The sequence below is a fragment of the Staurois parvus genome, unplaced genomic scaffold (genome assembly GCF_062004578.1).
Source record: "Staurois parvus isolate SC_StPar_1 unplaced genomic scaffold, SC_StPar_1.0 ptg000827l, whole genome shotgun sequence".
NCBI lineage: Eukaryota > Metazoa > Chordata > Amphibia > Anura > Ranidae > Staurois > Staurois parvus.
The window spans coordinates 8,577,364-8,600,211 of NW_028318623.1; the positions used below are offsets into that span (position 1 = coordinate 8,577,364).

The 22,848-nt window shown below is 42.6% G+C and overlaps 1 protein-coding gene across 2 annotated transcripts in view; it reads left to right on the forward strand.

The window, feature by feature from the left end:
- LOC149443914 (pregnancy-specific beta-1-glycoprotein 7-like) overlaps positions 1 to 20,033 on the forward strand; it is a 70,274-nt gene extending 50,241 nt beyond the window's left edge. The window contains exons 8-11 of one of the 2 annotated variants that reach the window (XM_089655146.1): positions 2,033 to 2,136; positions 5,857 to 5,901; positions 12,090 to 12,165; positions 19,898 to 20,033. In XM_089655146.1, coding sequence (XP_089511272.1) covers positions 2,033 to 2,136; positions 5,857 to 5,901; positions 12,090 to 12,131 — 191 coding nt within the window. In that variant the 3' untranslated portion in view covers positions 12,132 to 12,165; positions 19,898 to 20,033. Of the gene's footprint in view, positions 1 to 2,032; positions 2,137 to 5,856; positions 5,902 to 12,089; positions 12,176 to 19,897 lie in introns of both variants that reach the window. The other variant, XM_089655147.1, reaches the window with a different exon arrangement.
- The last annotated feature ends 2,815 nt before the right edge of the window (positions 20,034 to 22,848 follow it).

A 22,848-nucleotide genomic window follows, 5' to 3' on the forward strand; every position in this document is an offset into this window, starting at 1 on the left:
TGCCGGAGGTTCTAGCATTTTTTCTGCTCCTAGTAAGCCCGAGGCAGGTGCGGGGGGTGTGGCCGACCGCATTGGGGTGACACTGGACCCGCTCCACGAAAAGGTACTGTAAGTTGTAAAGCAAGCCGACGATCTCCGCAGGATGGATCCGATCCACCCTGCAGGGATCGTCGGCTTTCTTTCCAACTTACCTTTTCGTGGCGCGGGTCCGGTGTCACCCCGTATAGGTTTCATGCCGACGATCCCCGCAGGATGGATGGGATCTGCAGATTGGGGAGCATAATGGATCAGACTTCGGAGTGTCCTACATGTGTGGATGTTGCTGCGTTATATAAAGCTATTAGAATAGTTTTTCACATTTTAGAATGGGGTGCCCTTTTAAAATTATGGACAGTCTTGAAGCGCCCTCTTCTAAAATGGGGTGACTCAAGACTGTCCATAATTTTAAAAGGGCACCCCATTCTAAAATGTGAAAAACTATTCTAATTTTAAAGGGTGCCTCGGGATTGTCCATAATTTTAAAGGGTGCCTTGACTTAAAAATGTTGAGAAACACTGACCTAGATGATGGATATATTTATATGTGTTTGTACGAAAAGGGTATTTTCAATATATAACTATCTCAGAGGTGGGAGGCAGTAGATGACGTTATTTTTGTTGTCCATCTGTGTACAGGACACCTCTAGGTTGCCATATTGTATTGAATTTTACAGAAAATTATAGATTTCCTTATAGATTGAAAAGGAAAGATTATTTTTAATAACATCCAATTATAATCTGACTTGTGTAGCAATTGTATATGTTTTTTTTATTTCCTCATTTTTTTCCACAAAACTGTAGTTATTCACCACAGCAGCATTGTGGTGAAAAAGTACTGCATGCAGTAGTGTGAACGGACAGAATTGAAAGGCTAATGGTGTGCGCAAGCCCAAAGATAAATAGGATTGCGATGCTCCTTGTTTGAAAGCACTTTTAAATTAGAATTAAAATAAATTGATTCTTCGCTATTCATCTATAGTGCTTTCTAGGTTAGCTAGATAGGATTTTTGTGAGTCAGAGGCTTGCTAGAAGCCTGGGATGAGTCAGCCTGAGAATGAGGTAGAGAGGTTACCTCAGGACAGGCTAGGAGGCCCTACAGATCACAGCTTCTTGAGCCCTCCCACCCCTCTAGAAACTGCTGGAATGTTCTGGAAGAGGGGTGGAGGAGGCCTAGATTTGCATTTTTAAGGGAACTTGACCAATCCCCAGGCAGGAGGTCAGGCATAGTGGCTAAGAGCAACCCTTTAAATGTGGAAGAGCCTGAGCAGCAGAGGAGTCGGAGTGGAAGATGGACTAAAGGAAAGTGCTGGAGTGTGGAGCCTGGGAGGAGGCCTCAAGGAGGGGAGTCTACCTTCAGGCAGGTACTGGGCGAAAGGATCTCCACTGTACCACAAGTCTCCTAGGGAGGACAGCCTGTCAGCCAGGAAGGAGGCAGCCCAGCATAAGGCCTGAAAGCAGCTGCAACCCACCAAGATAACAGGACAGGGCCGTGTGAGTACTTCTACGCCCCCTTGGCCAGATAAGGGAGAGGGCAGTCAGGTGCAATATCCAACTAGTTGTCATCCAGGATTACTTAATTGTCAGCTTTAGGAATCCCTTTGCCCAGGGATACCTTTAGGATAGCTGGGTGAAAGAGAGAGGATTCATCTGGGGTCTGAGGAGGACATCAGTGCCCCCCAAAGAGATAGTTGATAATTTTTGGTCCTCATTTTTGCACAGTGTTGCTGCTAGGAAGTTGTCCTCAAGTTTTACAGTTCCTTGGGCATTCCATATACCCCTATACCCCATCCAAGTTGTTAACCTTAATAAAAACAACAAAAACAAGCTCAAGGACTGTTTTACTGACTGAGAGAAAATGTGTGTTGCCAGGCCGTGAAAAGCTTAGGGGGGACCAAGGTCAAATTCAACTGCTCCTGCGGGGGTAGCGCTGCACTTCGTTAACAGATTTTCACTATACATTGATGTATTTACTGAACTTTTTTTTTTTCCTTTAGAAATCACTGCAATGAACTGTAACTCTGCTGAAACAAATAATAATCATTATTCTACTATCCTGGAGAGCGGAGTGGCTTTACCACGAAGAGATCTTCCCACACAGGTAATGTTTGTTAGTGCGTGTATATGACTGTGTGTGTTGGTGGGGGAGGGGGTTGATTAAAGATTTAGGAAATAATCCCAAACTGCAAATACTTTTTTTTTTTAAAAGAGAAAAAAAGAAAAAAGTTGAGTTATACTCACCAGCTGCTATAGTCTTAGCTGGCAGGACCTGGGCTGTCATGATCTTTTTTACCTGGTAGTGACATAAGCAGGTTTCAGGAACAGCCAGCCAAATGAAAAATCTGCTTTCATTGTTTATTATGGTCAGGATTAAAAAAAAAAAAAATTTTTAGTCTGGTCAATATTGTATATTTATTTTTTGTATTCCCCTTTTTTTGAACCACTTTGCTTTATGCTCCTTTACACTTGTTTATCTTTATTTATTTGCCTTTATGTAAACCAGAGGTCTCCAAACTGTGGCCCGAGGGCTTGATGCGGCCCTTTGCTAGCCTTTATCCGGCCATTGCGGCACCATTTCTCTCAATGAGGCATTATTCCTTCCACTGACACCAATGACAGGTCACTGTTCCTCCCGCTAACACCAACAATGGGGTACTATTTCTCCCACTGATACGAACAATAGGGCACTATTCCTCCCACTGACACCAATGATGGGGTACTATTCCTTCCACTGACACCAATGATGGGGCACTATTCCTCCAATTGAGACCAACGATGGGGCACTATTTCTCCCACTGACACCTATGAGGGCACTATTCCTAATTCTACTGACCACCAACCTATGTTTATTCTCACTGATGCTGGGCCTAGGACATTGTATACCCCAACTGGTCACAATCTGGCCACCCAAAGTCTTAAAGACAGTAAACTGGCCCTTTGAAAAGTTTGGAGATCCTGGTATGCTGAACTCAATAGCTCAAGCTGAAGTTTATACAGGAGGTTCTAGTGAGAATTAGTCTTTCATATTTATGTCATATATTTTGTGTTCCCCTTTATTTTTAGCCAACAGGTGAAGGTTTAGGTACCTATTTGTTATTTATCTCTATCGATATGCCCCTATGTAAGAATAAATTGGTTTGCAGAGCTCGAAAGGTCATGCTGAAATGTATACTGTATATGAGGTTTTATTGAGAGACTTCAAAAAAGATAATCAAAACAATGTTGACTTTTTAGTTAATCCCTAGTGCTCTGAGAATCCAGTGTTGTATATTTTCTGTTTGAAAAAAGATTGTATACACATAGCCATAATACCAAAATATAATATTAAGCAAGGTGACCCTATCAGGTTACACAACATTTTGGATAACAGGTCTGCAATTGAAGAGCTTTTATATTCAGCTCTCTGGTGGCCATGTCTGTTTCATTCCCTTTATTGTAATCCTGCAGTCTCCATACGTCTCCCCTGCATCGAACACTAACAAGAGTGCCAAATGCGCATGTCCTCTGTTTTGTGGTTCAATCTTCTGTTACTTACATTTCTGCAACTTTCTATTTGCATTTACCAATAAAAAAATATTTAAATAATAGTTCTTTGAACACATTTAACGTGTCAGTTTGCATTAAAAAGGCCTGAGGATTTAGATGGTGTATTGCAGGAGTCTCCAAACTTTCTAAACCAGTGGTCTCCAAACTGCTGCCCAGGGGCTAGATGTGGCCCTCTGCTTGTTTTTACTGGCCCTTGGGACATTATTCCACCCACTGTCAGCAACAGTGGGGCATAGTTCCTGCAACCAACACTGACAACAGGGCACTATTCTTCCCCCTAATACTAAAGGTGGGGCACTATTCCTCCCACTGACACCAATGATGGGGAACTATTCCTTCCACTGACACCAGTGATGGGGCACTATTCCTCCCACTGACACCAACAATGGGGCACTATTCCGCCCACTGACACCATTGATGGGGTACAGTTCCTCCCACTGACACCAGTGATGGGGCACTATTCCTCCTACTGACATCAGTGATGGGGCACTATTCCTTCCACTGACAGCAATGATGGGGCACTATTCCTCCCACTGACACCAGTGATGGGGCACTATTCCACTGACAACAATGATGGGGCACTATTCCTTCCAATGATACAAAATGATGGGGCACTATTCCTTCCACTGACACCAATGATGGGACACTATTCCTTCCACTGACAGCAATAATGGGACTTATAACAAAGAGGGGACAATGTTTAGTCCCACTGATGCCTGGACTTTTTCTGGCCACAGTACACCCTCCTAAAGTTTTAAGGACAGTGTTTAGAAAGTTTAAGGGACCCCTGTTACAAACAAAGGGCCAGTTTACTGTCCTTTAGACCTTAGGGGGGGTCAAACTGTGGCCAGTGGAAGTAGAAGATGCCTCAGCATCATTGGGAGTAGATACTTTATCAGGATTGGTGGTCAATGCAAGTAAAAAAATTACATACAGTGCTTCTGGTCAGTAGAAGGAAGAATAGCATCCTATCAGTGGTATAGGTGGGAAGAATAGTGCCCCATCGTTTCTATCATTAGAAAGAATTATGTCCCATCGTTGGTGTCAGTGGAAGGAGTAGTGACCCATCATTGATGTCACTGGGAGGAATTGTGCCTATGAGCAGTGGTATGAGCGGATGAATGCTCAGATCTTCTAGCGGCAGTGGCGTAGATGCACCAAGTATCTTCACTCTCGGTCACAGGATCGAGTCCCGCTGGTCTGGCCTCTCCATTCTGTCAGCATGCGACCAGTGGTCCCCTCTCTCCACCAAGCTCTTAGTGCTCAGAGGAAGAAAGTACTAGAGCAAAAATACTATTCCACCACTCCTTCTACTGCACAGTGTCTATGGGATTTGTAGTCTAATGAGTCAATAAGCTCCACAACATGGCCTACTTCCAGAACTTCAAATATCTTCATTCCCAGTGTTCTGCATACATATCTGTAGGCTTCAGTTCTTCCTCTGCTAGCTGGAGGGGATAGTGCAACATAACATCTAGCATAGCATTAGAAAGTGGAAGTAAACTGATTGTAAAGAGGGAAGAGTCTTCTTCTCCATGTTTCTGTGGTCCAGCACTTGGCTACACATGCGCTGGAGTTATATCATCACTGTCTGCCCAGAGAGAAATGGAGTAGCTTAGGGGAGTGTGGACCTGGCATCTCCAAAGCTGCCAGACTAAGAGATAAGTGTTAAATAGATTATAAAGGCAGAAGGTGTGAAGATTTGAATAACTTTCTCAGTGCAGCTTCCTCTGCAGCTTCCCTCCCCTACTCCCTACTCATCTGAGCCCGATCCCAATCCAGCAATGTGCACAAGAGCTGAGGCTCTCTCTCAACTCATTGGCTTAGAGACAGCAGCATGAGCTATTGGCTCCCATTATTCTCATTCACGCAAGTGAGCAGGGAGGGGGGGGCATCTAGCGGGCACACAGATATGGCTCTGGAGTGAGCAGGCACAAGTGCCCCCAGAGCAAGCAGCTTTGGGGGCACTCGGCAGGGATCGTAGCTGCTCTGTGCAAAATCACTGCACAGAGCAGGTAAGTATGACATGTTATTTTTAAAAAATGTAACCTACACAATCACTTTAATCTTTTCCTAATGTGCAGATATGCTCTGGATACTTGAACAATGCGGCACGTGCTGCTAGAGACCCTGGCCGGTGCAGCTCCACTTTAGCACTCAGCACCTACCAAACAATGAAATATGAGTTCTAAGTGCACTTCAGTTTAACATGTATTAGTGTGTCAATGTTGGTTGTACAGCAATTAAGAAATACATTGCATTTTTTACATAACAGGCAGAAAATCCAAGTGTCTATGAACCTCCGGACACGTTATCTCAGGTATGAAACCACTAAACATTATGTAAAGCGTATAATTCTTGATTATATGATGACTCTGCAGCTCCATTCTGCACTTAGTAGACATGTGCAATTCGGTTTATTTCGATTCAATTTTACCTCTTGGTGGGTTGGACTAGCATCCGAAAAGACTGAATCTGTGTTTTGAATTTGTCCATTTCAATAATATATAGCAATCTTCCACTGCAAAATTTTTCTAATCCACCCAAACCAACGAATATACGAAATGTATCCCGAAAACGAATCGGGTCCACATAACGAATATGACGAAACAAAATTCAATAATCGAATGCATCCTAAACAAAATTATTTGTCTACAGCTTACTTTTGTTTGGACTTGCATTCATTTATGTACATACTGTATTTATGCATGATATTTTAACCGCTTGCCCGCCAACCTATAGAAGAAGTAAACAACACACGTCTCTCTCCTGCCAGCAAGGACATGCTGCTTTGTATTTCTCTGAGAAATACAAAGCAGCATGTCTCCCTAGTAAAACACACACAATACATAATGTAAAACACACACAGCACACAATTAACCCTTTGATCATCCTAGATGTTAACCCCTTCCTGCCCAGTGCCAGTAGTACAGTGTCAGTGCTTTTTATTAGCACTGATCACTATATTAGGGTTCATGTACACTGCAGCTGATAAACTGACGTTCAGGAGCTGTTCAGCATTTTTTTTTTCAGCAGCCCCTGAACTCTCCCTAATGCTTTCCTATGTGTCCATGTACACGTTGTCGTTTACAGGCAGTTGAGTTTACAGTTGTTTTTTTTAACTTGCGTTCAGGAGTAGATTTTACCAGCGTTTCAAACGCCAAACGCTTGTAAACACTTGTAAATGCGGTTAACTGCGTTTATAAGCGTTTGGAAGCATTTTTTAACTGTTCCATGTCCAGATGCTATCCAGAGCCCTTTTTCTTCATCAGAAATGCATGCAAAGCATTTACCATGCATTCAAATGGACCCAGTACACCAACGTAGTCAGTTTCAGGTTTCGCGTGAAGGAAAAAAATGGTAGAACGTGCCGCATTATACTCATGATGGGATTCATAGTGAATACAACCAGAAAAGACAGGTCATCTCACCACATACTGCTCTATCTGCTTCTGCTCTCTCTATTTCTCTCAAAATGTCTGAAATAGATAATTTTTTACTATTTTTCAGTGCATTCTGGGCATTTGGGAAGGTCTCCTGAGGTTATCTTTTAAAAACGCTTCTAAAACGCAAACGCACATAAACGTGGCTAAACTGACGTTTTTTAACCTACATTTTCCAGAAGTCAGTTTCCATCATTCAGAAGAGTTTTCCAAACTCCCCGTGTACATGAGTCCGTAGTGTCACTAGGGATGTCAGTGGCATTTAGTCAGTTCCCACCCAGTGTCAGAATGCCCACCGCAGTCCCGCCATAATTCGCTGATTACTGGTATAAAAACAAATTTAAATTCCAGTATATATACCGCCATTTGTAGACGCTATAATTTTCACGTAAACCAGTTCATCTTCTACATGTATTGTGATTTTTTTTTTTTTTTTTTTTTTTTTTTTTCTACCAAAGACATGGAGCAGAATACATTTTCGCCTAAATTTAGGAAGAAATTAGATTTTTTTTAATTTTTTTACTGGATATGTTTTACTGTATAGCAAAAGTCAAAAAATTAGGGTTTTTTTTTTTCAAAATTGTCCATCTTTTTTTTTGTTCATAGCGCAAAAATAAAAAAAAAAAACACAGGTGATCAAATACCACCAAAAGAAAGCTCTATTTGTGGGAAAAAAGGACATAAATTTAATTTATGTACAGTGTTGCATGATCGAGCAATTGTCAGTTAAAGTAACGCAGTGCCTTTTCACACAGAATGGCCTGGTCAGGAAGGGGGGTAAATCCTCTGGAAGGCAAGTGGCTCATCAGCAGACTAGCAGTTATACTGTGGAGTAAATATCTGGGGATGTGCAAACTTTGTAAATGTTGTGTTGGGGGAAAAAAGTACAGAAAAATGCACAGTATCTAAATCTTTTGCCAAATAAAAGCCCCATCTGTCACAAAAAAATGATATATAGTAAGTTGGAGGTAGACTTCATATGATAAAAGGTATAGGATTCAGAACAAATAGAAAAATACTCTGACACTAAGGGGATCAAAGCATAACTAAATCCCCCAAAACTAAAACCTGTTTATTCATGTCAATGGAAAATACTCTGGCCAATCAAACGAATAAATGTCCAAGCACTAAACGCAGTACCTCATGTACACATGTTTTTGCTGTGTTTAGCGGTTTTCTGCTGTCAGGGGAGCTAAAAGTCTAGGAGAGTTCATATGTAATTGAAGCCTTAACCACTTCCTGTCTGGCCCATGTACATAAACGGCCGGACGGGAGCAGTGCATGAGCATAATAATAATATCAAAAAATAAAATAAAAATGTAAAAAAAAAAAATTTAGAAAAATTATAATTTTGTTATAAACTAATTTGGGGTATTTTTTTTTACTCAAAAGATAACTGAATACATTTTGGCCAAGATTTATGAAAAAAGATTATTTATTTGAAAAATTTTATACACTTTTCAAAATGTTGAGACTTTTTCATTTACAGGTATATAGAAAAAAAAATGTCAGTGGTGAATAAATACCACCAAAATAAAAATAAAGTTTTATCTGTCTCAAAAAAATGCTAAAAAACTCATATGGGTACAGTGTTGTATGACCGCGCAATTGTCCTTCAAAGTGTGATAGCGCTGAAAATTGGCCTGGACAGGAAGGGGGTAAAAGTGTCCGGACTGGAAGTGGTTAAAGGACCACTGGGTGGTAAAGGGTGGGGCCAATTCAATATTGAACCCTATGGACTAAGATTGGGATGCCATTAAAGTTCATGTGTGTGTGAAGGCCGACCGACCAATACTTTTGACAATATAGTGTATATGTGCTTTTTTCCATGTTTTGGCTGTGCTTTCAATTATTATTATAATACAGGATTTATATAGCGCCAACAGTTTGCTCAGCGCTTTGAACTTAAAGTGGTTGTAAAGATTCAAGGTTTTTCTTTATCATCATGTATTCTATACATGAAGATAGAAAACTTTCTGTGTGAAGCATCCCCCCCCCCCTAGTGAGCCAATGAGAAGAGAGCGGGGGCCGGGCCAAGCCATGTCTTATGGACTCAGAGCAGTGGCTCAGGGAGGAGCACGCAGCAGTGCCCCCAGGGCAAACAGCTTTCCCTGGGGGCACTGCTCGATGGGGAGGAGCAGGGACCCAAAAAAAAGAGGATCCAGACTGCTGTGCAAAACCACTGCATAGGGCGGGTAAGTATAGACATGTTTGTTATTTGCTGTTTTTGGGTTTTTTTTTTTTAAAAAAAAGCTTTAGTATCTCTTTAGGATACTGAAAATCTGCTAAAGTTTTTACTGTTTCCTTACATTTTCCCTATATTAAAAAAAAGTCTCTGTAATGCACTAATTGATACACACAGTGTAGCACTAAACAAATAAATATATTGATACTACCAAAAATAAAATAAAATGCAAAAAAAACAAAAAATATATATGTGATAAAAGTAAGTAAAAGTGCACAACACTCAATCCCCCTACAATCCACACTTGAGGGATCCAATCCCAAATGAATAATAAGTGCTATTCACATTTCTGTTGTGTGATGTATGACACATAGCACTGTTTGCACTATATACAGCAGCGGTTCTCAACCTGTGGGTCGCGACCCCTTTGGGGGTCGAACAACCCTTTCACAGGGGTCTCCTAAGACCATCGGAAAACACATATTTCCGATGGTCTTAGGAACCGAGACACCGCTCCTCTATCAGTCTCCAGGCAGGTCCGCCCACATGCAGATACGTCCACATTTCCCTGGACCGCGATGTGTGCGCGGGATGACATGCCGCCCCTGTCATCTGGCCACATCCCCGGGATCACTGAACAGCTCCGCCTCCTCGCCAGTGATTGGCCACCAGAACTGTAGCTCAGGAGAGGCACATAGGCGGCCAATCACCGGCGAGGAGGTGGAGCTTGGAGAGGAGGAGCCGAGCAGCAGCGCGAAGATCAAAGAAGATCGAGCGAGGGAGCGGCCGGAGAAGGAAGACAGCTGACAGGTAAGTGTCTGTAACGTGCAGATGGTGCTGCTGCAGCCAGGTATGCTGGCTGTAGATGGGAGAGGGAGGGAGCGAGCCCAGGCTGGAGCAGGAGTCAGCAAGGTAAGTATCATTGGTGTCAGTGGGAGGAATAGTGCCCCATCATTGGTGTCACTAATACCAATGATGGAGCACTATTTCCTCCCCCCCCCCCCCCCCACTGACACCAACGATGGGGAACTATTCCTCCCCCCACTTACACCAACGATGGGGCACTATCCCCCCCCACTGACACCAATGATGGGGCACTATCCCCCCCACCCCACTGACACCAATGATGGGGCACTATTCCTCCCACTAACACCAATGATGGGGCACTATTCCTCCCACTGATACCAATGATGGGGCACTATTCCTCCCACTGATACCAATGATGGGACACTATTCATCCCACTGATATCAATGATGGGACACTATTCATCCCACTGATATCAATGATGGGGCACTATTCCTCCCACTGATACCAATGATGGGGCACTATTCCTCCCACTAACACCAATGATGGGGCACTATCCCCCCCCCCACTGACACCAATGATGGGGCACAATTCCCCCCCACACTAGTATCAATGATGGGGCACTATCCCCCCCCACCCCACTGACACCAATGATGGGGCACTATTCCTCCCACTAACACCAATGATGGGGCACTATTCCTCCCACTGATACCAATGATGGGGCACTATTCCTCCCACTGATACCAATGATGGGGCACTATTCCTCCCACTGATACCAATGATGGGGCACTATTCCTCCTCACTGATACCAATGATGGGACACTATTCCTCCCACTGATACCAATGATGGGACACTATTCCTCCCACTGATACCAATGATGGGGCACTATCCCCCCCCCACTGACACCAATGATGGGGCACAATTCCCCCCCACACTAGTATCAATGATGGGGCACTATCCCCCCCACCCCACTGACACCAATGATGGGGCACTATTCCTCCCACTAACACCAATGATGGGGCACTATTCCTCCCACTGATATCAATGATGGGGCACTATTCCTCCCACTGATACCAATGATGGGGCACTATTCCTCCCACTAACACCAATGATGGGACACTATTCCTCCCACTAACACCAATGATGGGGCACTATTCCTCCCACTGATACCAATGATGGGGCACTATTCCTCCCACTGATACCAATGATGGGGCACTATTCCTCCCACTGATACCAATGATGGGACACTATTCCTCCCACTGACACCAATGATGGGACACTATTCCTCCCACTGATACCAATGATGGGACACCATTCCTCCCACTGATACCAATGATGGGGCACTATTCCTCCCACTGATACCAATGATGGGACACTATTCCTCCCACTGACACCAATGATGGGACACTATTCCTCCCACTGATACCAATGATGGGACACCATTCCTCCCACTGATACCAATGATGGGACACTATTCCTCCCACTGATACCAATGATGGGCACTATTCCTCCCACTGATACCAATGATGGGACACTATTCCTCCCACTGATACCAATGATGGGACACTATTCCTCCCACTGACATCAGTGATGTGGCACTACTCCTCTCACTGCAAAATTACAGTTATGAAGTAGCAACAAAAATTATTTTATGGTTGGGGGTCACCACAACATGAGGAACTGTATTAAAGGGTCACGGTATTAGGAAGGTTGAGAACCACTGATATACAGTATGTTCCCATAGAGGAAATTCACGTGTTGCACTTTTTATTCATTTGGGATTGGATCCCTCAAGTGTGGATTGTAGGGGGGATTGAGTGTTGTACACTTTTACTTACATTTATCACTTATATATTTTTATGTTTTTTTGCATTTTATTTGTTTTTTGGTAGTATCAATATGTTTGTTTAGCGCTACACTGTGTGTATCAATTGTCACTTACACTTATTGGGTAGAAGGTTAGTGTTAGCAGCTTTAGGGTTAGGGCTCCATTTAAGCGCAGGAGGATCCTCTTTATATTTGTAATGCACGAATGTAATCATTTTCTAATTTGGTACTTTATTTCTTGCCAAAGGGTACTAGTAACGACACAGGAGACCAATGGTACTGCAACTGAAACACAATTTTTCGAAGTAGTTTTGCCAGCTCAGGTAAGTAATTGTAAGTAACTAATATGTATTGATATACAAAATGACAAAAAGCAACAATGTCTTCCATAAATATTTGGAAAAGTATTCCTTCTAACCTTGTTAGGGCCTGTTCACACTAGAAAGCAGTGCGGGAAACCCACATTCCATGAGCGTCTCCCACAGGGGCGGACTGACAACTCATGGGGCCTCCGGCCAGTAAGGGATCATGGGGCCCCTGTGTCCTTGCCCAAACTCAAAAAAGCCTATGAAAAAGGTACCAGGGGCATCTCATGGGGCCCCCTACTGACCCCGGGCCCTCGGGCAGTGCCTGAGTTTCCAAATGGTCAGTCCGCCCCTGGTCTCCCACACAGCGTTTTAAATGCACTACAGCTGCGATCTGCCGCGGGTGTCAGTCTTGGCTCACACTACTGCGACCTGAAAATCGTATGACTTATGGTGCGACTTTGCCAGGCGACTTAAGCACTACTTTGAAGCAACTCTAAAGCATCTTTGAGGGAATGCCTGGGTAATCTTCCTGAAATGTCCTATATATATATATATATATATATATATATATATATATATATATATATATATATATATATATATTACAGTGGGGATCGAAAGTTTGGGCACCCCAGCTAAAAATTTGTATTAATGTGCATAAAGAAGCCAAGGAAAGAGAAAAATCTCCAAAAGGCATCAAATTACAGATTAGACATTCTTATAATATGTCAACAAAAGTTAGATTTTATTTCATTCATTTACACTTTCAAAATAACAGAAAACAAAAAAATGGCGTCTGCAAAAGTTTGGGCACCCTGCGGAGTTAATATCTTGTACTGCCCCCTTTGGGTATCACAGCTTGTAAAGGGTTTTTGTAGCCAGCCAAGAGTCTTTCAATTCTTGTTTGAGGTATCTTTGCCCATTCTTCCTTACAAAAGTCTTCCAGTTCTTTGAGATTTCTGGGCTGTCTGTCACGCACTGCTCTTTTAAGGTCTATCCATAGATTTTCAATTATGTTGAGGTCAGGAGATTGTGAAGGCCATGGCAAAACCTTCAGTTTACGCCTCTTGATGTAATCCCCCGTGGATTTCGAGGTGTGTTTAGGATCATTATCCATTTGTAGAAGCCATCCTCTCTTTAACTTCAGCTTTTTCACAGATGGCATCAAGTTACCATCCAAAATTTGCTGAAATTTGATTGAATCCATTTTTCCTTCTACTTGTGAGATGTTCCCTGTGCCACTGGCTGCAACACAACCCCAAAGCATGATTGATCCAACCCCATGCTTAACAGTTGGACAGAGGTTCTTTTCATTAAATTCTGTGCCCCTTCTTCTCCAAACGTACCTTTGCTCATTCCAGCCAAAAAGTTCAATTTTAACCTCATCGGTCCACAGAACTTGTTTCCAAAATGCATCAGGCTTGTCTATATGTTCATTTGCAAAGTTCAAACGATGATTTTTGTGGTGAGGACGTAGAAGAGGTTTCTTCTGATGACTCTTCCATGAAGACCATATTTGTACAAGTATCTCTTTATAGTGGAATAGTGTACCACAACTCCAGTGTCTGCCAGATCTTTCTGGACGGATCGTGCAGTCAAACGTGGGTTTTGAATTGTTTTTCTCACAATCCTGCGAGCTGTTCTGTCTGATATTTTTCTTGGTCTTCCAGATCTTGCTTTAACTTCCACTGTTCCTGATGACTGCCATTTCTTAATTACATTCTGAACCGAGGATATTGACATCTGAAAACACTTTGCTATCTTCTTATAGCCTTCTCCAGCTTTGTGAGCGTCAACTATTTTCAGTTTCAGTTTTCTAGACAACTGCTTAGAAGAACCCATGGTGCTGATTGTTGGGGCAAGGTCAGATGAGTCTGGGCATTTAAAACCTTTGAGATTGACATCACCTTGTCTTCCCAGACGATGATTGAGAACAATCCATGACACTGGCAGGTCTCAGCTTTGCAAAGGGGGCAGTGCATGCTATAAATTCTGCAGGGTGCCCAAACTTTTGCAGACGCCATTTTTTTTGTTTTCTGTTATTTTGAAAGTGTAAATGATGGAAATAAAATCTAATTTTTGTTGACATATTATAGGAATGTCTAATCTGTAATTTGATGCCTTTTGGAGATTTTTCCATCTTTGCTTGGCTTCTTTATGCACATTAATACATATTTTTAGCTGGGGTGCCCAAACTTTCGATCCCCACTGTGTGTGTGTGTATATATATATATATATATATATATATATATATATATATATATATATATATATATATATATATATACAATTATCTTTTTTTGTGTTTTAATGAGATGTTAGCATTTTTGAAGAAAAGCTGCTGTTCATAGAATTCAATAACTCAAGCTCTAAAATTTTAGCTATTCCCTTTCAATTTGGCTAGAGCAAGAAAGGCTAACAGCTTCTGTCTGGCTTTTATTGGCTATTTCCTGTGGGCCTCACAGGGACAGGAAGTGAAGAAAAGTTTCCTAAATGTGGTCAAAGACAGAAGAAATAATTTTGCTTATATATATTTTTTGTTGGTTTATAATATTTCATATGTGTGTGTGTATGTATGTGTGTGTGTATATATATATATATATATATATATATATATATATATATATATATATATATACAGTCATGGCCGAAATTGTTGGCACCCTTGATATTTTTCCTGAAAATCAAGTATTTCACACAAAAAAGGTATTGCATTAACACATGTTTTGCTATACACATGTTTATTCCCTTTGTATGTATTGGAACAAATATAAAACAGAGGCAGAAAAGCAAATATGACATAATGTCACACAAAACCCCAAAAATGGGCTGGACAAAAGTATTGGCACCCTTAACTTAATATTTGGTTGCACACCCTTTGGAAAACATAACTGAAATCAGTCGCTTCCTATAACCATCAATAAGCTTCTGACACCTCTCACCCGGAATTTTGGACCACTCTTCCTTTGCAAACAGCTCCAGGTCTCTCTTATTGGAAGGACACCTTTTCCCAACAGCAATTTTAAGATCTCTCCACAGGTGTTCAATGGGATTTAGATCTGGGCTCATTGCTGGCCACTTCAGAACTCTCCAGCGCTTCTTTGCCATCCATTTCTGAGTGCTTTTTGACGTATGTTTGGGGTCATTGTCCTGCTGGAAGACCCAGGATCTTGGACGCAAACCCAGCTTTCTGACACTGGGCCCTACAGTGCGACCCAAAATCCTTTGGTAATCCTCAGATTTCATGATGCCTTGCACACAGTCAAGGCACCCAGTGCCAGAGGCAGCAAAACAACCCCAAAACATCATTGAACCTCCACCATATTTTACCGTAGGTACTGTGTTTTGTTCTTTGTAGGCCTCATTCCGTTTTCGGTAAACAGTAGAATGATGTGCTTTACCGAAAAGCTCTATCTTGGTCTCATCTGTCCACAAGACGTTTTCCCAGAAGGCTTTTGGCTTACTCAAGTACATTTAGGCAAACTGTAGTCTTGCTTTTTTATGTCTCTGTGTCAGCAGTGGGGTCCTCCTGGGTCTCCTGCCATAGCGTTTCATTTCATTTAAATGTCGACGGATAGTTCGCGCTGACACTGATGCTCCCTGAGCCTGCAGGACAGCTTGAATGTCTTTGGAACATGTTTGGGGCTGCTTATCCACCATCCGGACTATTCTGCGTTGCAATCTTTCATCAATTTTCCTCATCCGTCCACGACCAGGGAGATTAGCTACAGTGCCATGGGTTGCAAACTTCTTGATAATGTTGCGCACTGTGGACAAAGGCAAATCTAGTTCTCTGGAGATGGACTTGTAACCTTGAGATTGTTGATATTTTGCCACAATTTTGGTTCTCAGGTCCTCAGACAGTTCTCGTCTCCTCTTTCTGTTGTCCATGCTTAGTGTGGCACAGACAGACACACAATGCAAAGGTTAAGTGAACGTCTCTCCTTTTTATCTGCTTTCAGGTGTGATTTCTATATTGCCCACACCTGTTACTTGCCCCAGGTGAGTTTACAGGAGCATCACATGCTTGTAACATTCTTATTTATCCGCAGTTGTGAAAGGGTGCCAATACTTTTGTCCAGCCCATTTTTGGAGGTTTGTGTGACATTATGTCGAATTTGCTTTCTTTCCTCCCTTTTTTTGTTTTGTCCCAATACACACAAAGGGAATAAACATGTGTATAGCAAAACATGTGTTAATGCAATACGTTTCGTGAGAAATACATGATTTCCTGGAGAAATATCAAGGGTGCCAACAATTTCGGCCATGACTGTATATATATATATAATATCATATTTTTTTTTGGATCAAAGACAGAAGAAATAACCTCGTTAACATAACAAAAAACTTGCTTTCCTTTTTTATATTCAGGTACATATAAAACGAAATGACATAAAATATTTTAGTATTCTACTGTTGAGTCAGACAGGAAGGAGGCTCGCCCCCGAGCAGCTGCTCTGTGTGTCTATTTACACAAAGAACGCTGCTCAGCTCCACCCCCACTCTCTAACTTATTGGCTCAGTGGCTGTGACTGGCAGTAGCAGGAGCAAATGGCTGCTGCTGCTGTCTCAACCAATGAGGAGGGAGAAACCCCAGAGAACCAAGGTTCTTGAGCACATCGCTGGACCAGGATGGGGCTCAGGTAAGTTTTAGGGGCTGCTGCACACAGAAGATTTTTTACCTTCATGCATAGAATGCATGAAGGTAGAAAACCTTGAGCCTTTTTTAATAAGGGGTTAGCCTTATTACTTAGAAGTTTCAGTGTGTAACCCCTTTGCACCGGTGCCTCCCGGCCATTTAAGAGTTTCAAAAGCCAGGAGGTGGGGTTTTAGGGTCATGTGACCGCCGTGATTCGCTGTCACAAGGGTAACATGATCGAAAAAGGTCCCGATCGCAAGGGGAGATCGGGACCTTTCCGTGAGACACGGACATATAGGCTGGGAGCACGCAGGGCACACGCTCTGAGCACATACGTATTTTCAAATGGTACGCAAATATGCGACCACTCAGCATCAAGGCCCAGCCACCGAGAGGCCTCATATTTGCGTGTGCTCAGCATCTAGGAGTTAATCTTTCAGATATGCTGATATGGTACAATCATTTCAGACAAACTCAAAAGTATAATAATAAAATAATTTACTTAGCTTGGTTAAAAGAGGTATTACAGATGATAAAGATACATACAGAATCGTTCCACACCAGGGTGGAGTTTTCAGCCCTTCCTTGAGTTCCTGGTGACGACAGCCCGGTGACCCATACTTGAATATGAGTCAAACTCCAACTAACTCTTTGTATTACAATCTTTTATATAGCGGTTCAAACAACTAGTCAAAACTGGTTTGAGCTACACCACAGAATGCAAAGGTCAAAGGTTCCCAACTTCCCACAGCATAATGAGACCATCTCCTAGTATACATGAGGCCAAGTGTGTGTATATGTGTGTATATATATATATATATATATATATATATATATATACACACACATATATATATTGTGGGAACTCGCTTCAGAGTGGTAGAGCTTCTTCAAAGCACACAGCAACTCGCTTCTTTTTTAAGGGCCTTTTTGCCCAATTTTATTTAAAGGAAAAAGTTCCAGAAACACAAATGCTTCCCACACAGGGGTATCCAACATCAAACCAAACAATTCAGCCTTTTGGCTCTTTCAGCTATACCGCTCTATATCTGTCTCCTACAGACTTCTTCCACAGGGTTGTTTTAGCACACAGCTATTCTCAAACAGCTCCTTGCTGCTTTTGGCTTCCACCTCTCCTTGGTGGAGCCCTCCTGACTCCTATCTGCCGGGGTGGAGCCCTCCTGACTCCTATCTGCTGGGGTGGAGCTCAGAATCATGGCCTGGCCTCCCCTAAAAGGCCTGCACACACCTGTGCAATCAGCACGCTGGCTGCTCCCAAAATATGGGCCCAGGATTGGAGATTTCATCCCTCCCATATCTCTAAGAAATCTCCAGGCTACAGGTCCCAAAACAGGCTTTACAAACCAAAGAGGAAACTGATAAGCCAGTTCCCTCTGCATTATGAGATCTGCCTGGAGCCCCTCAACCTGTATAGTTGAGAATCCTGGGTGTCCATCATGATTTCCACCGTGGCAGGATACTGTACTGCCACAATATATATACACAAACACACACACATATATATATATATATATATATATATATATACACATACATACACACACACACACACACACACACACACACACAGGTGTACCTCGGAATTTAATGCATTCTCCAGGACGTTTTGTATTGCAAAAAATTCGTAAACCGAAATTCCCGTAGGAATGTATTGAAAACCAATTAATCTGCTCCGGAGGTCAGAAATTTTTTTTAAAAAGTCGCTGTCACTATAGGTCAGTGCCGGTTTTTAAATGGAATTACCAGCTTTTTTTTTTTTTCTTCACTTTAGCTCAGAGAATCAGCTGTCACTTTCTCCCCAGGTAAAAAAAAGTTTCCTTTTTAGTTTATTTCCCTGAGTTAAAAGAAACAATGCATCCTTTAGCTCCCTGGAAATTGACAGCTAATTCTGTGAGCTATAGTGAAGGGAAAAAAGCCGGCAATTGCATTTAAAAATCAGCACCGACATACACTTCGTATTGCAAAAAAAATTAGTAAAATATTTGTAAACAGAGGCATTATTTTCAATGGATTTTCATTTGTAAACCGAAAATTACGGTACACGTGTGTGTATATATATTTTATTACTTTTATAATAACATAATTGATATCACAATACTACTACTAAGTTTCCTGTAAATCAATGTGTTCAAAACCCACACTACACCTTTACAAACACTTTAAGGGCTCATTTAGACTTGCAGTTTAAGTTTTTACCACCCCCAACTATCCTTCCCACCTTAAACTGCAAGTGCAGATAGACAGGGATTTACATATACTGGTGCTGCCATGCTTTGCTTTGTGGCCCAGGCAAAAATGATCCCTTATCCCCCCGTTGCCGTCAGTGAATGGGGTCATGCTACAATCAAATATATCCATGAATGGGGCCCTGGTGGTGCAGCATTTACAAGATTAAGCCATGGTTCACACTGATGCAGTCCGGAATTCACAGTGTTTTCAGTGTGAATTCCGCACCACATCAGAATCGCACCCTGGTCATGCGAACCGCCACTGGTGTGTATGTTAAGTTAAAAACACCCTGAAAGCGGTCCACAAAACGGTGCAATGTGTAGAATCGGATCGCATAGGTGTGAAAACCCATGCAATCCGATTCTAGTGTGGACCCAAAAAAAGGGTCCTGCACATTTTTGGTGCGGATGCAGTGCGATTGGAGCCATACAAAATGTATGGCTCCAATTGCACCGCACACATATCGCATGTGATTTGCACGCGAATCGCTTTTCAGAGGCGTTTGACAGGCGATGAATAGGTGATATGTTGCTGCCTCACCACCTGTTTTAGCCCGGGTTCACATATGTGCGGTATATTGCATGTGATTCGCACAGGAAACGCACTGCACATATGTGAACGCGGGCTAAAACAGGTGGTGAGGCGGCAACATATCACCTATTCACCTGTCAAACGCCTCTGAAAAGCGATTCTTTGTGGATGGCTTCTCAGGGGTGGCACGATAACAACCACACATCTTCTAAACGTAGCTTTAATGGTATAATAATATAGAATGAAAGAAATAAATGTGTAAAAGGCTCAGTGTTTGTTTGAAATGAAGGAACTTGTTCTGATGAGTAATTAATGTTTACATTTCAGGACGTAGGAATTGAAGAGGGCAATACAGATTCAGCAATGCGGCGAGAGTCCAAACTCAGCATCGACCTACTCAGCATCGACCTACTCAGCATCGACCTACTCAGCATCGACCTACTCAGCATCGACCTACTCAGCATCGACCTACTCAGCATCGACCTACTCAGCATCGACCTACTCAGCATCGACCTACTCAGCATCGACCTACTCAGCATCGACCTACTCAGCATCGACCTACTCAGCATCGACCTACTCAGCATCGACCTACTCAGCATCGACCTACTCAGCATCGACCTACTCAGCATCGACCTACTCAGCATCGACCTACTCAGCATCGACCTACTCAGCATCGACCTACTCAGACTGTATATTGTTGACATTTCCCATAGCGGGAAACAGAGGAAAAGAGAAATGTATCCATCCTATAATCGCAGCGAGCCAATGGACGTACCTAAAACATTTTCCCGCTATTATTATTAAATATTTTGGACTGTGAGTTTATATTACCATAGGCACAAAGAAACGATGGGAGGAGTCAGTCATTGATGTACGCCCCCAAATACCAACCTTCACCAAGCTGGAGTCATCTTCGATAAATTTGACCACATATGAGGCTGACGCCTTACTCCAGCCATTGCACTTCATCTACTATCTTGGTGTTCCTTTTTTTAAATATTTAAACTGCCATTTTAAAATTGCATTGGCTGTCATTAGTGCTGGACCGAAAGCCAGGGCCGGGACAAGGGGTGGGAGGAGGGGCGGTTGCCCTGGGCACGGTGGGGATTTGGAGTGGTGTCTTGGAGAGATGATTTAGAGGGGGATTTGAACTAAGAGTGAATTTCTGTTAGGAAGGGGGATTTGGGGGGGGGAGTTGTGCTAGTAGGGATGATTGGGGTGATTTGTGCTAGGAGGAAAAATTTGAAGGGGGGGGGATTAGTGCTAGGAGAGGGGATTTGGGGGAAAGTTGTGCTGGGAGAGGGGGATTTTGAGGGGGAAGAGAATTTATGCACAGAGAGGAAATTTGAGGGGTAGAGGATTTGTGCTAGGATGGGGGATTTGGTTATGGAGAGGATTTGAGCTGGGAGGGGGGATTTGTATTGGAAGAGAGGGGATTTTTGTTTGAGGAGAATGTGGCTTAGAAAAGGGAATTTATGCTTGGCGGGTAAGTGTTAAGATTAGCACTTTATTTTTTTGTTTGGGGTGGAGGGGATTTTTGGCACATAATGCTCATACATTTTGGAAGTGGAGATGCATAGGCATGCGCACAGGGTGTGCCATGTGTGCCTAGGCACACCCTAATCACCCATAGTTACCAACATTCCTAGATGACCCTCCTCCCCCTACCATCTTCCCCAGCAGTTTCAGGTTCTCCTGCCTCGCATGGAGGACTGCAAAAACATCCCCAAGGAGGATCTTGCTTTCCCCTAGGACTGGGCAGGATGGGGATGCACCCAGGCTCTGACATCGTGCCTAGTCCACTTTTTTCTGGTGTGTCACGTGTGAGCTGAGCAGAAGAATCCAAAGCGAGTATATGCAGAATATATATATATATATATATATATATATATATATACATACATACATACATACATACATACATACATACATACATACACATGAGTGTTTGAGCGTTGGGGTGCACACCCTAATGCAATAGGACCAATGGGGGTTGCTATTTGGCATCCTTGTCCTGGGCGCTAGATGACTTTGTCCTGACACTGCTGACAACTACCTAATAATTTCTATGTAGCAGGAAATTAGTACCCACCTGTGTAATAGTAAGATAAGTTTAAAAGTATAAAAAAAGGATATAAAATATATATTTTTAAGCCCTGGTTTACACTGCTGTGACTTGTCATGCGACTTGTGACCCATTTTATTTCAATTGCTGCCATTCCAATCAATGCAACTCAAGTTGCAGAGACCTCAAAAAAGGTTCCTGCACTACTTTGCTGCCACTTAAAGTCCCATGGTTTCTAATGTTGCATGAAAGTCGCATTGCAAAGTCGCACTTGATACACACCTCACATATTAGATATCCCTACACAATCAAGGCACAATGAGTAAAAGAATAATGTTAGGGCCTTCGTTTTGGTTTATTTGTAAACTGATGTTCTAAAAAAAAGGTCTGTGTCATTACTATGCAAAAATAGTTTTTTTTATAAAAATTAAACATATTTATGTAAAGAACCCAAGGTGGCTCATCAGTTGTTTTCTTAAGTCCTGTACCTGTAAGGAGAAAAATTGAGGGACTGCCAGTGTTAACCTACTGCTACCGGTATGCTGATTTCTGGATGTAAAGTGGTTGTAAACCCGGTAAAGTGAGAGTCCTCAGGTGATACACAGAGATGAAACAAATCCTCCTACAAAAGTTGTACCTGTTTATCATTAGTCCTCTCTCCACTTCATCCTTTCAAATTCCAGAATTTAAACAGTGTTTCTGAGCTTGAGGAGGCAGGGGCAGGGATTTAATGTCACACATTGCACAGCGAAGAGAGAACAGGCAAGTGTAATCTGAGACCTGAGTGGAGAGAATGGACACACCTCAATAGGAATTTCAAATAGGAAAACATGTAAAGCTGAGGCTGTCAATCACAGACTAAGTTCTGGAGCCCCCTTGATCCTTTGGTGTAGGCACAGCACAAGAGGGGAAGGACACCCTTCACACACACAGTCCCATAGGGAAACATGCACAGCTGGGGCTGTTGATTACCTGCTGTGTGCTAGAGGAGGGGTAGGGCCCTCTCCCAGGATTGTTGGCTTTTGTCATAAACTGTCAGGGGAAGGATAAAATAACCCGAAATTACAGAATTTGCTATAGACCAGTGGACTCTGCGGCCCGGGGACCTTTTGCTTGCCTCTATCCAGCCCTTGGGATACTATTGTTCCAACTGACACCAATGATAAGGCACCATTCCTCCCACTTTCACCATTAATGGGACACTCTTCTTCTC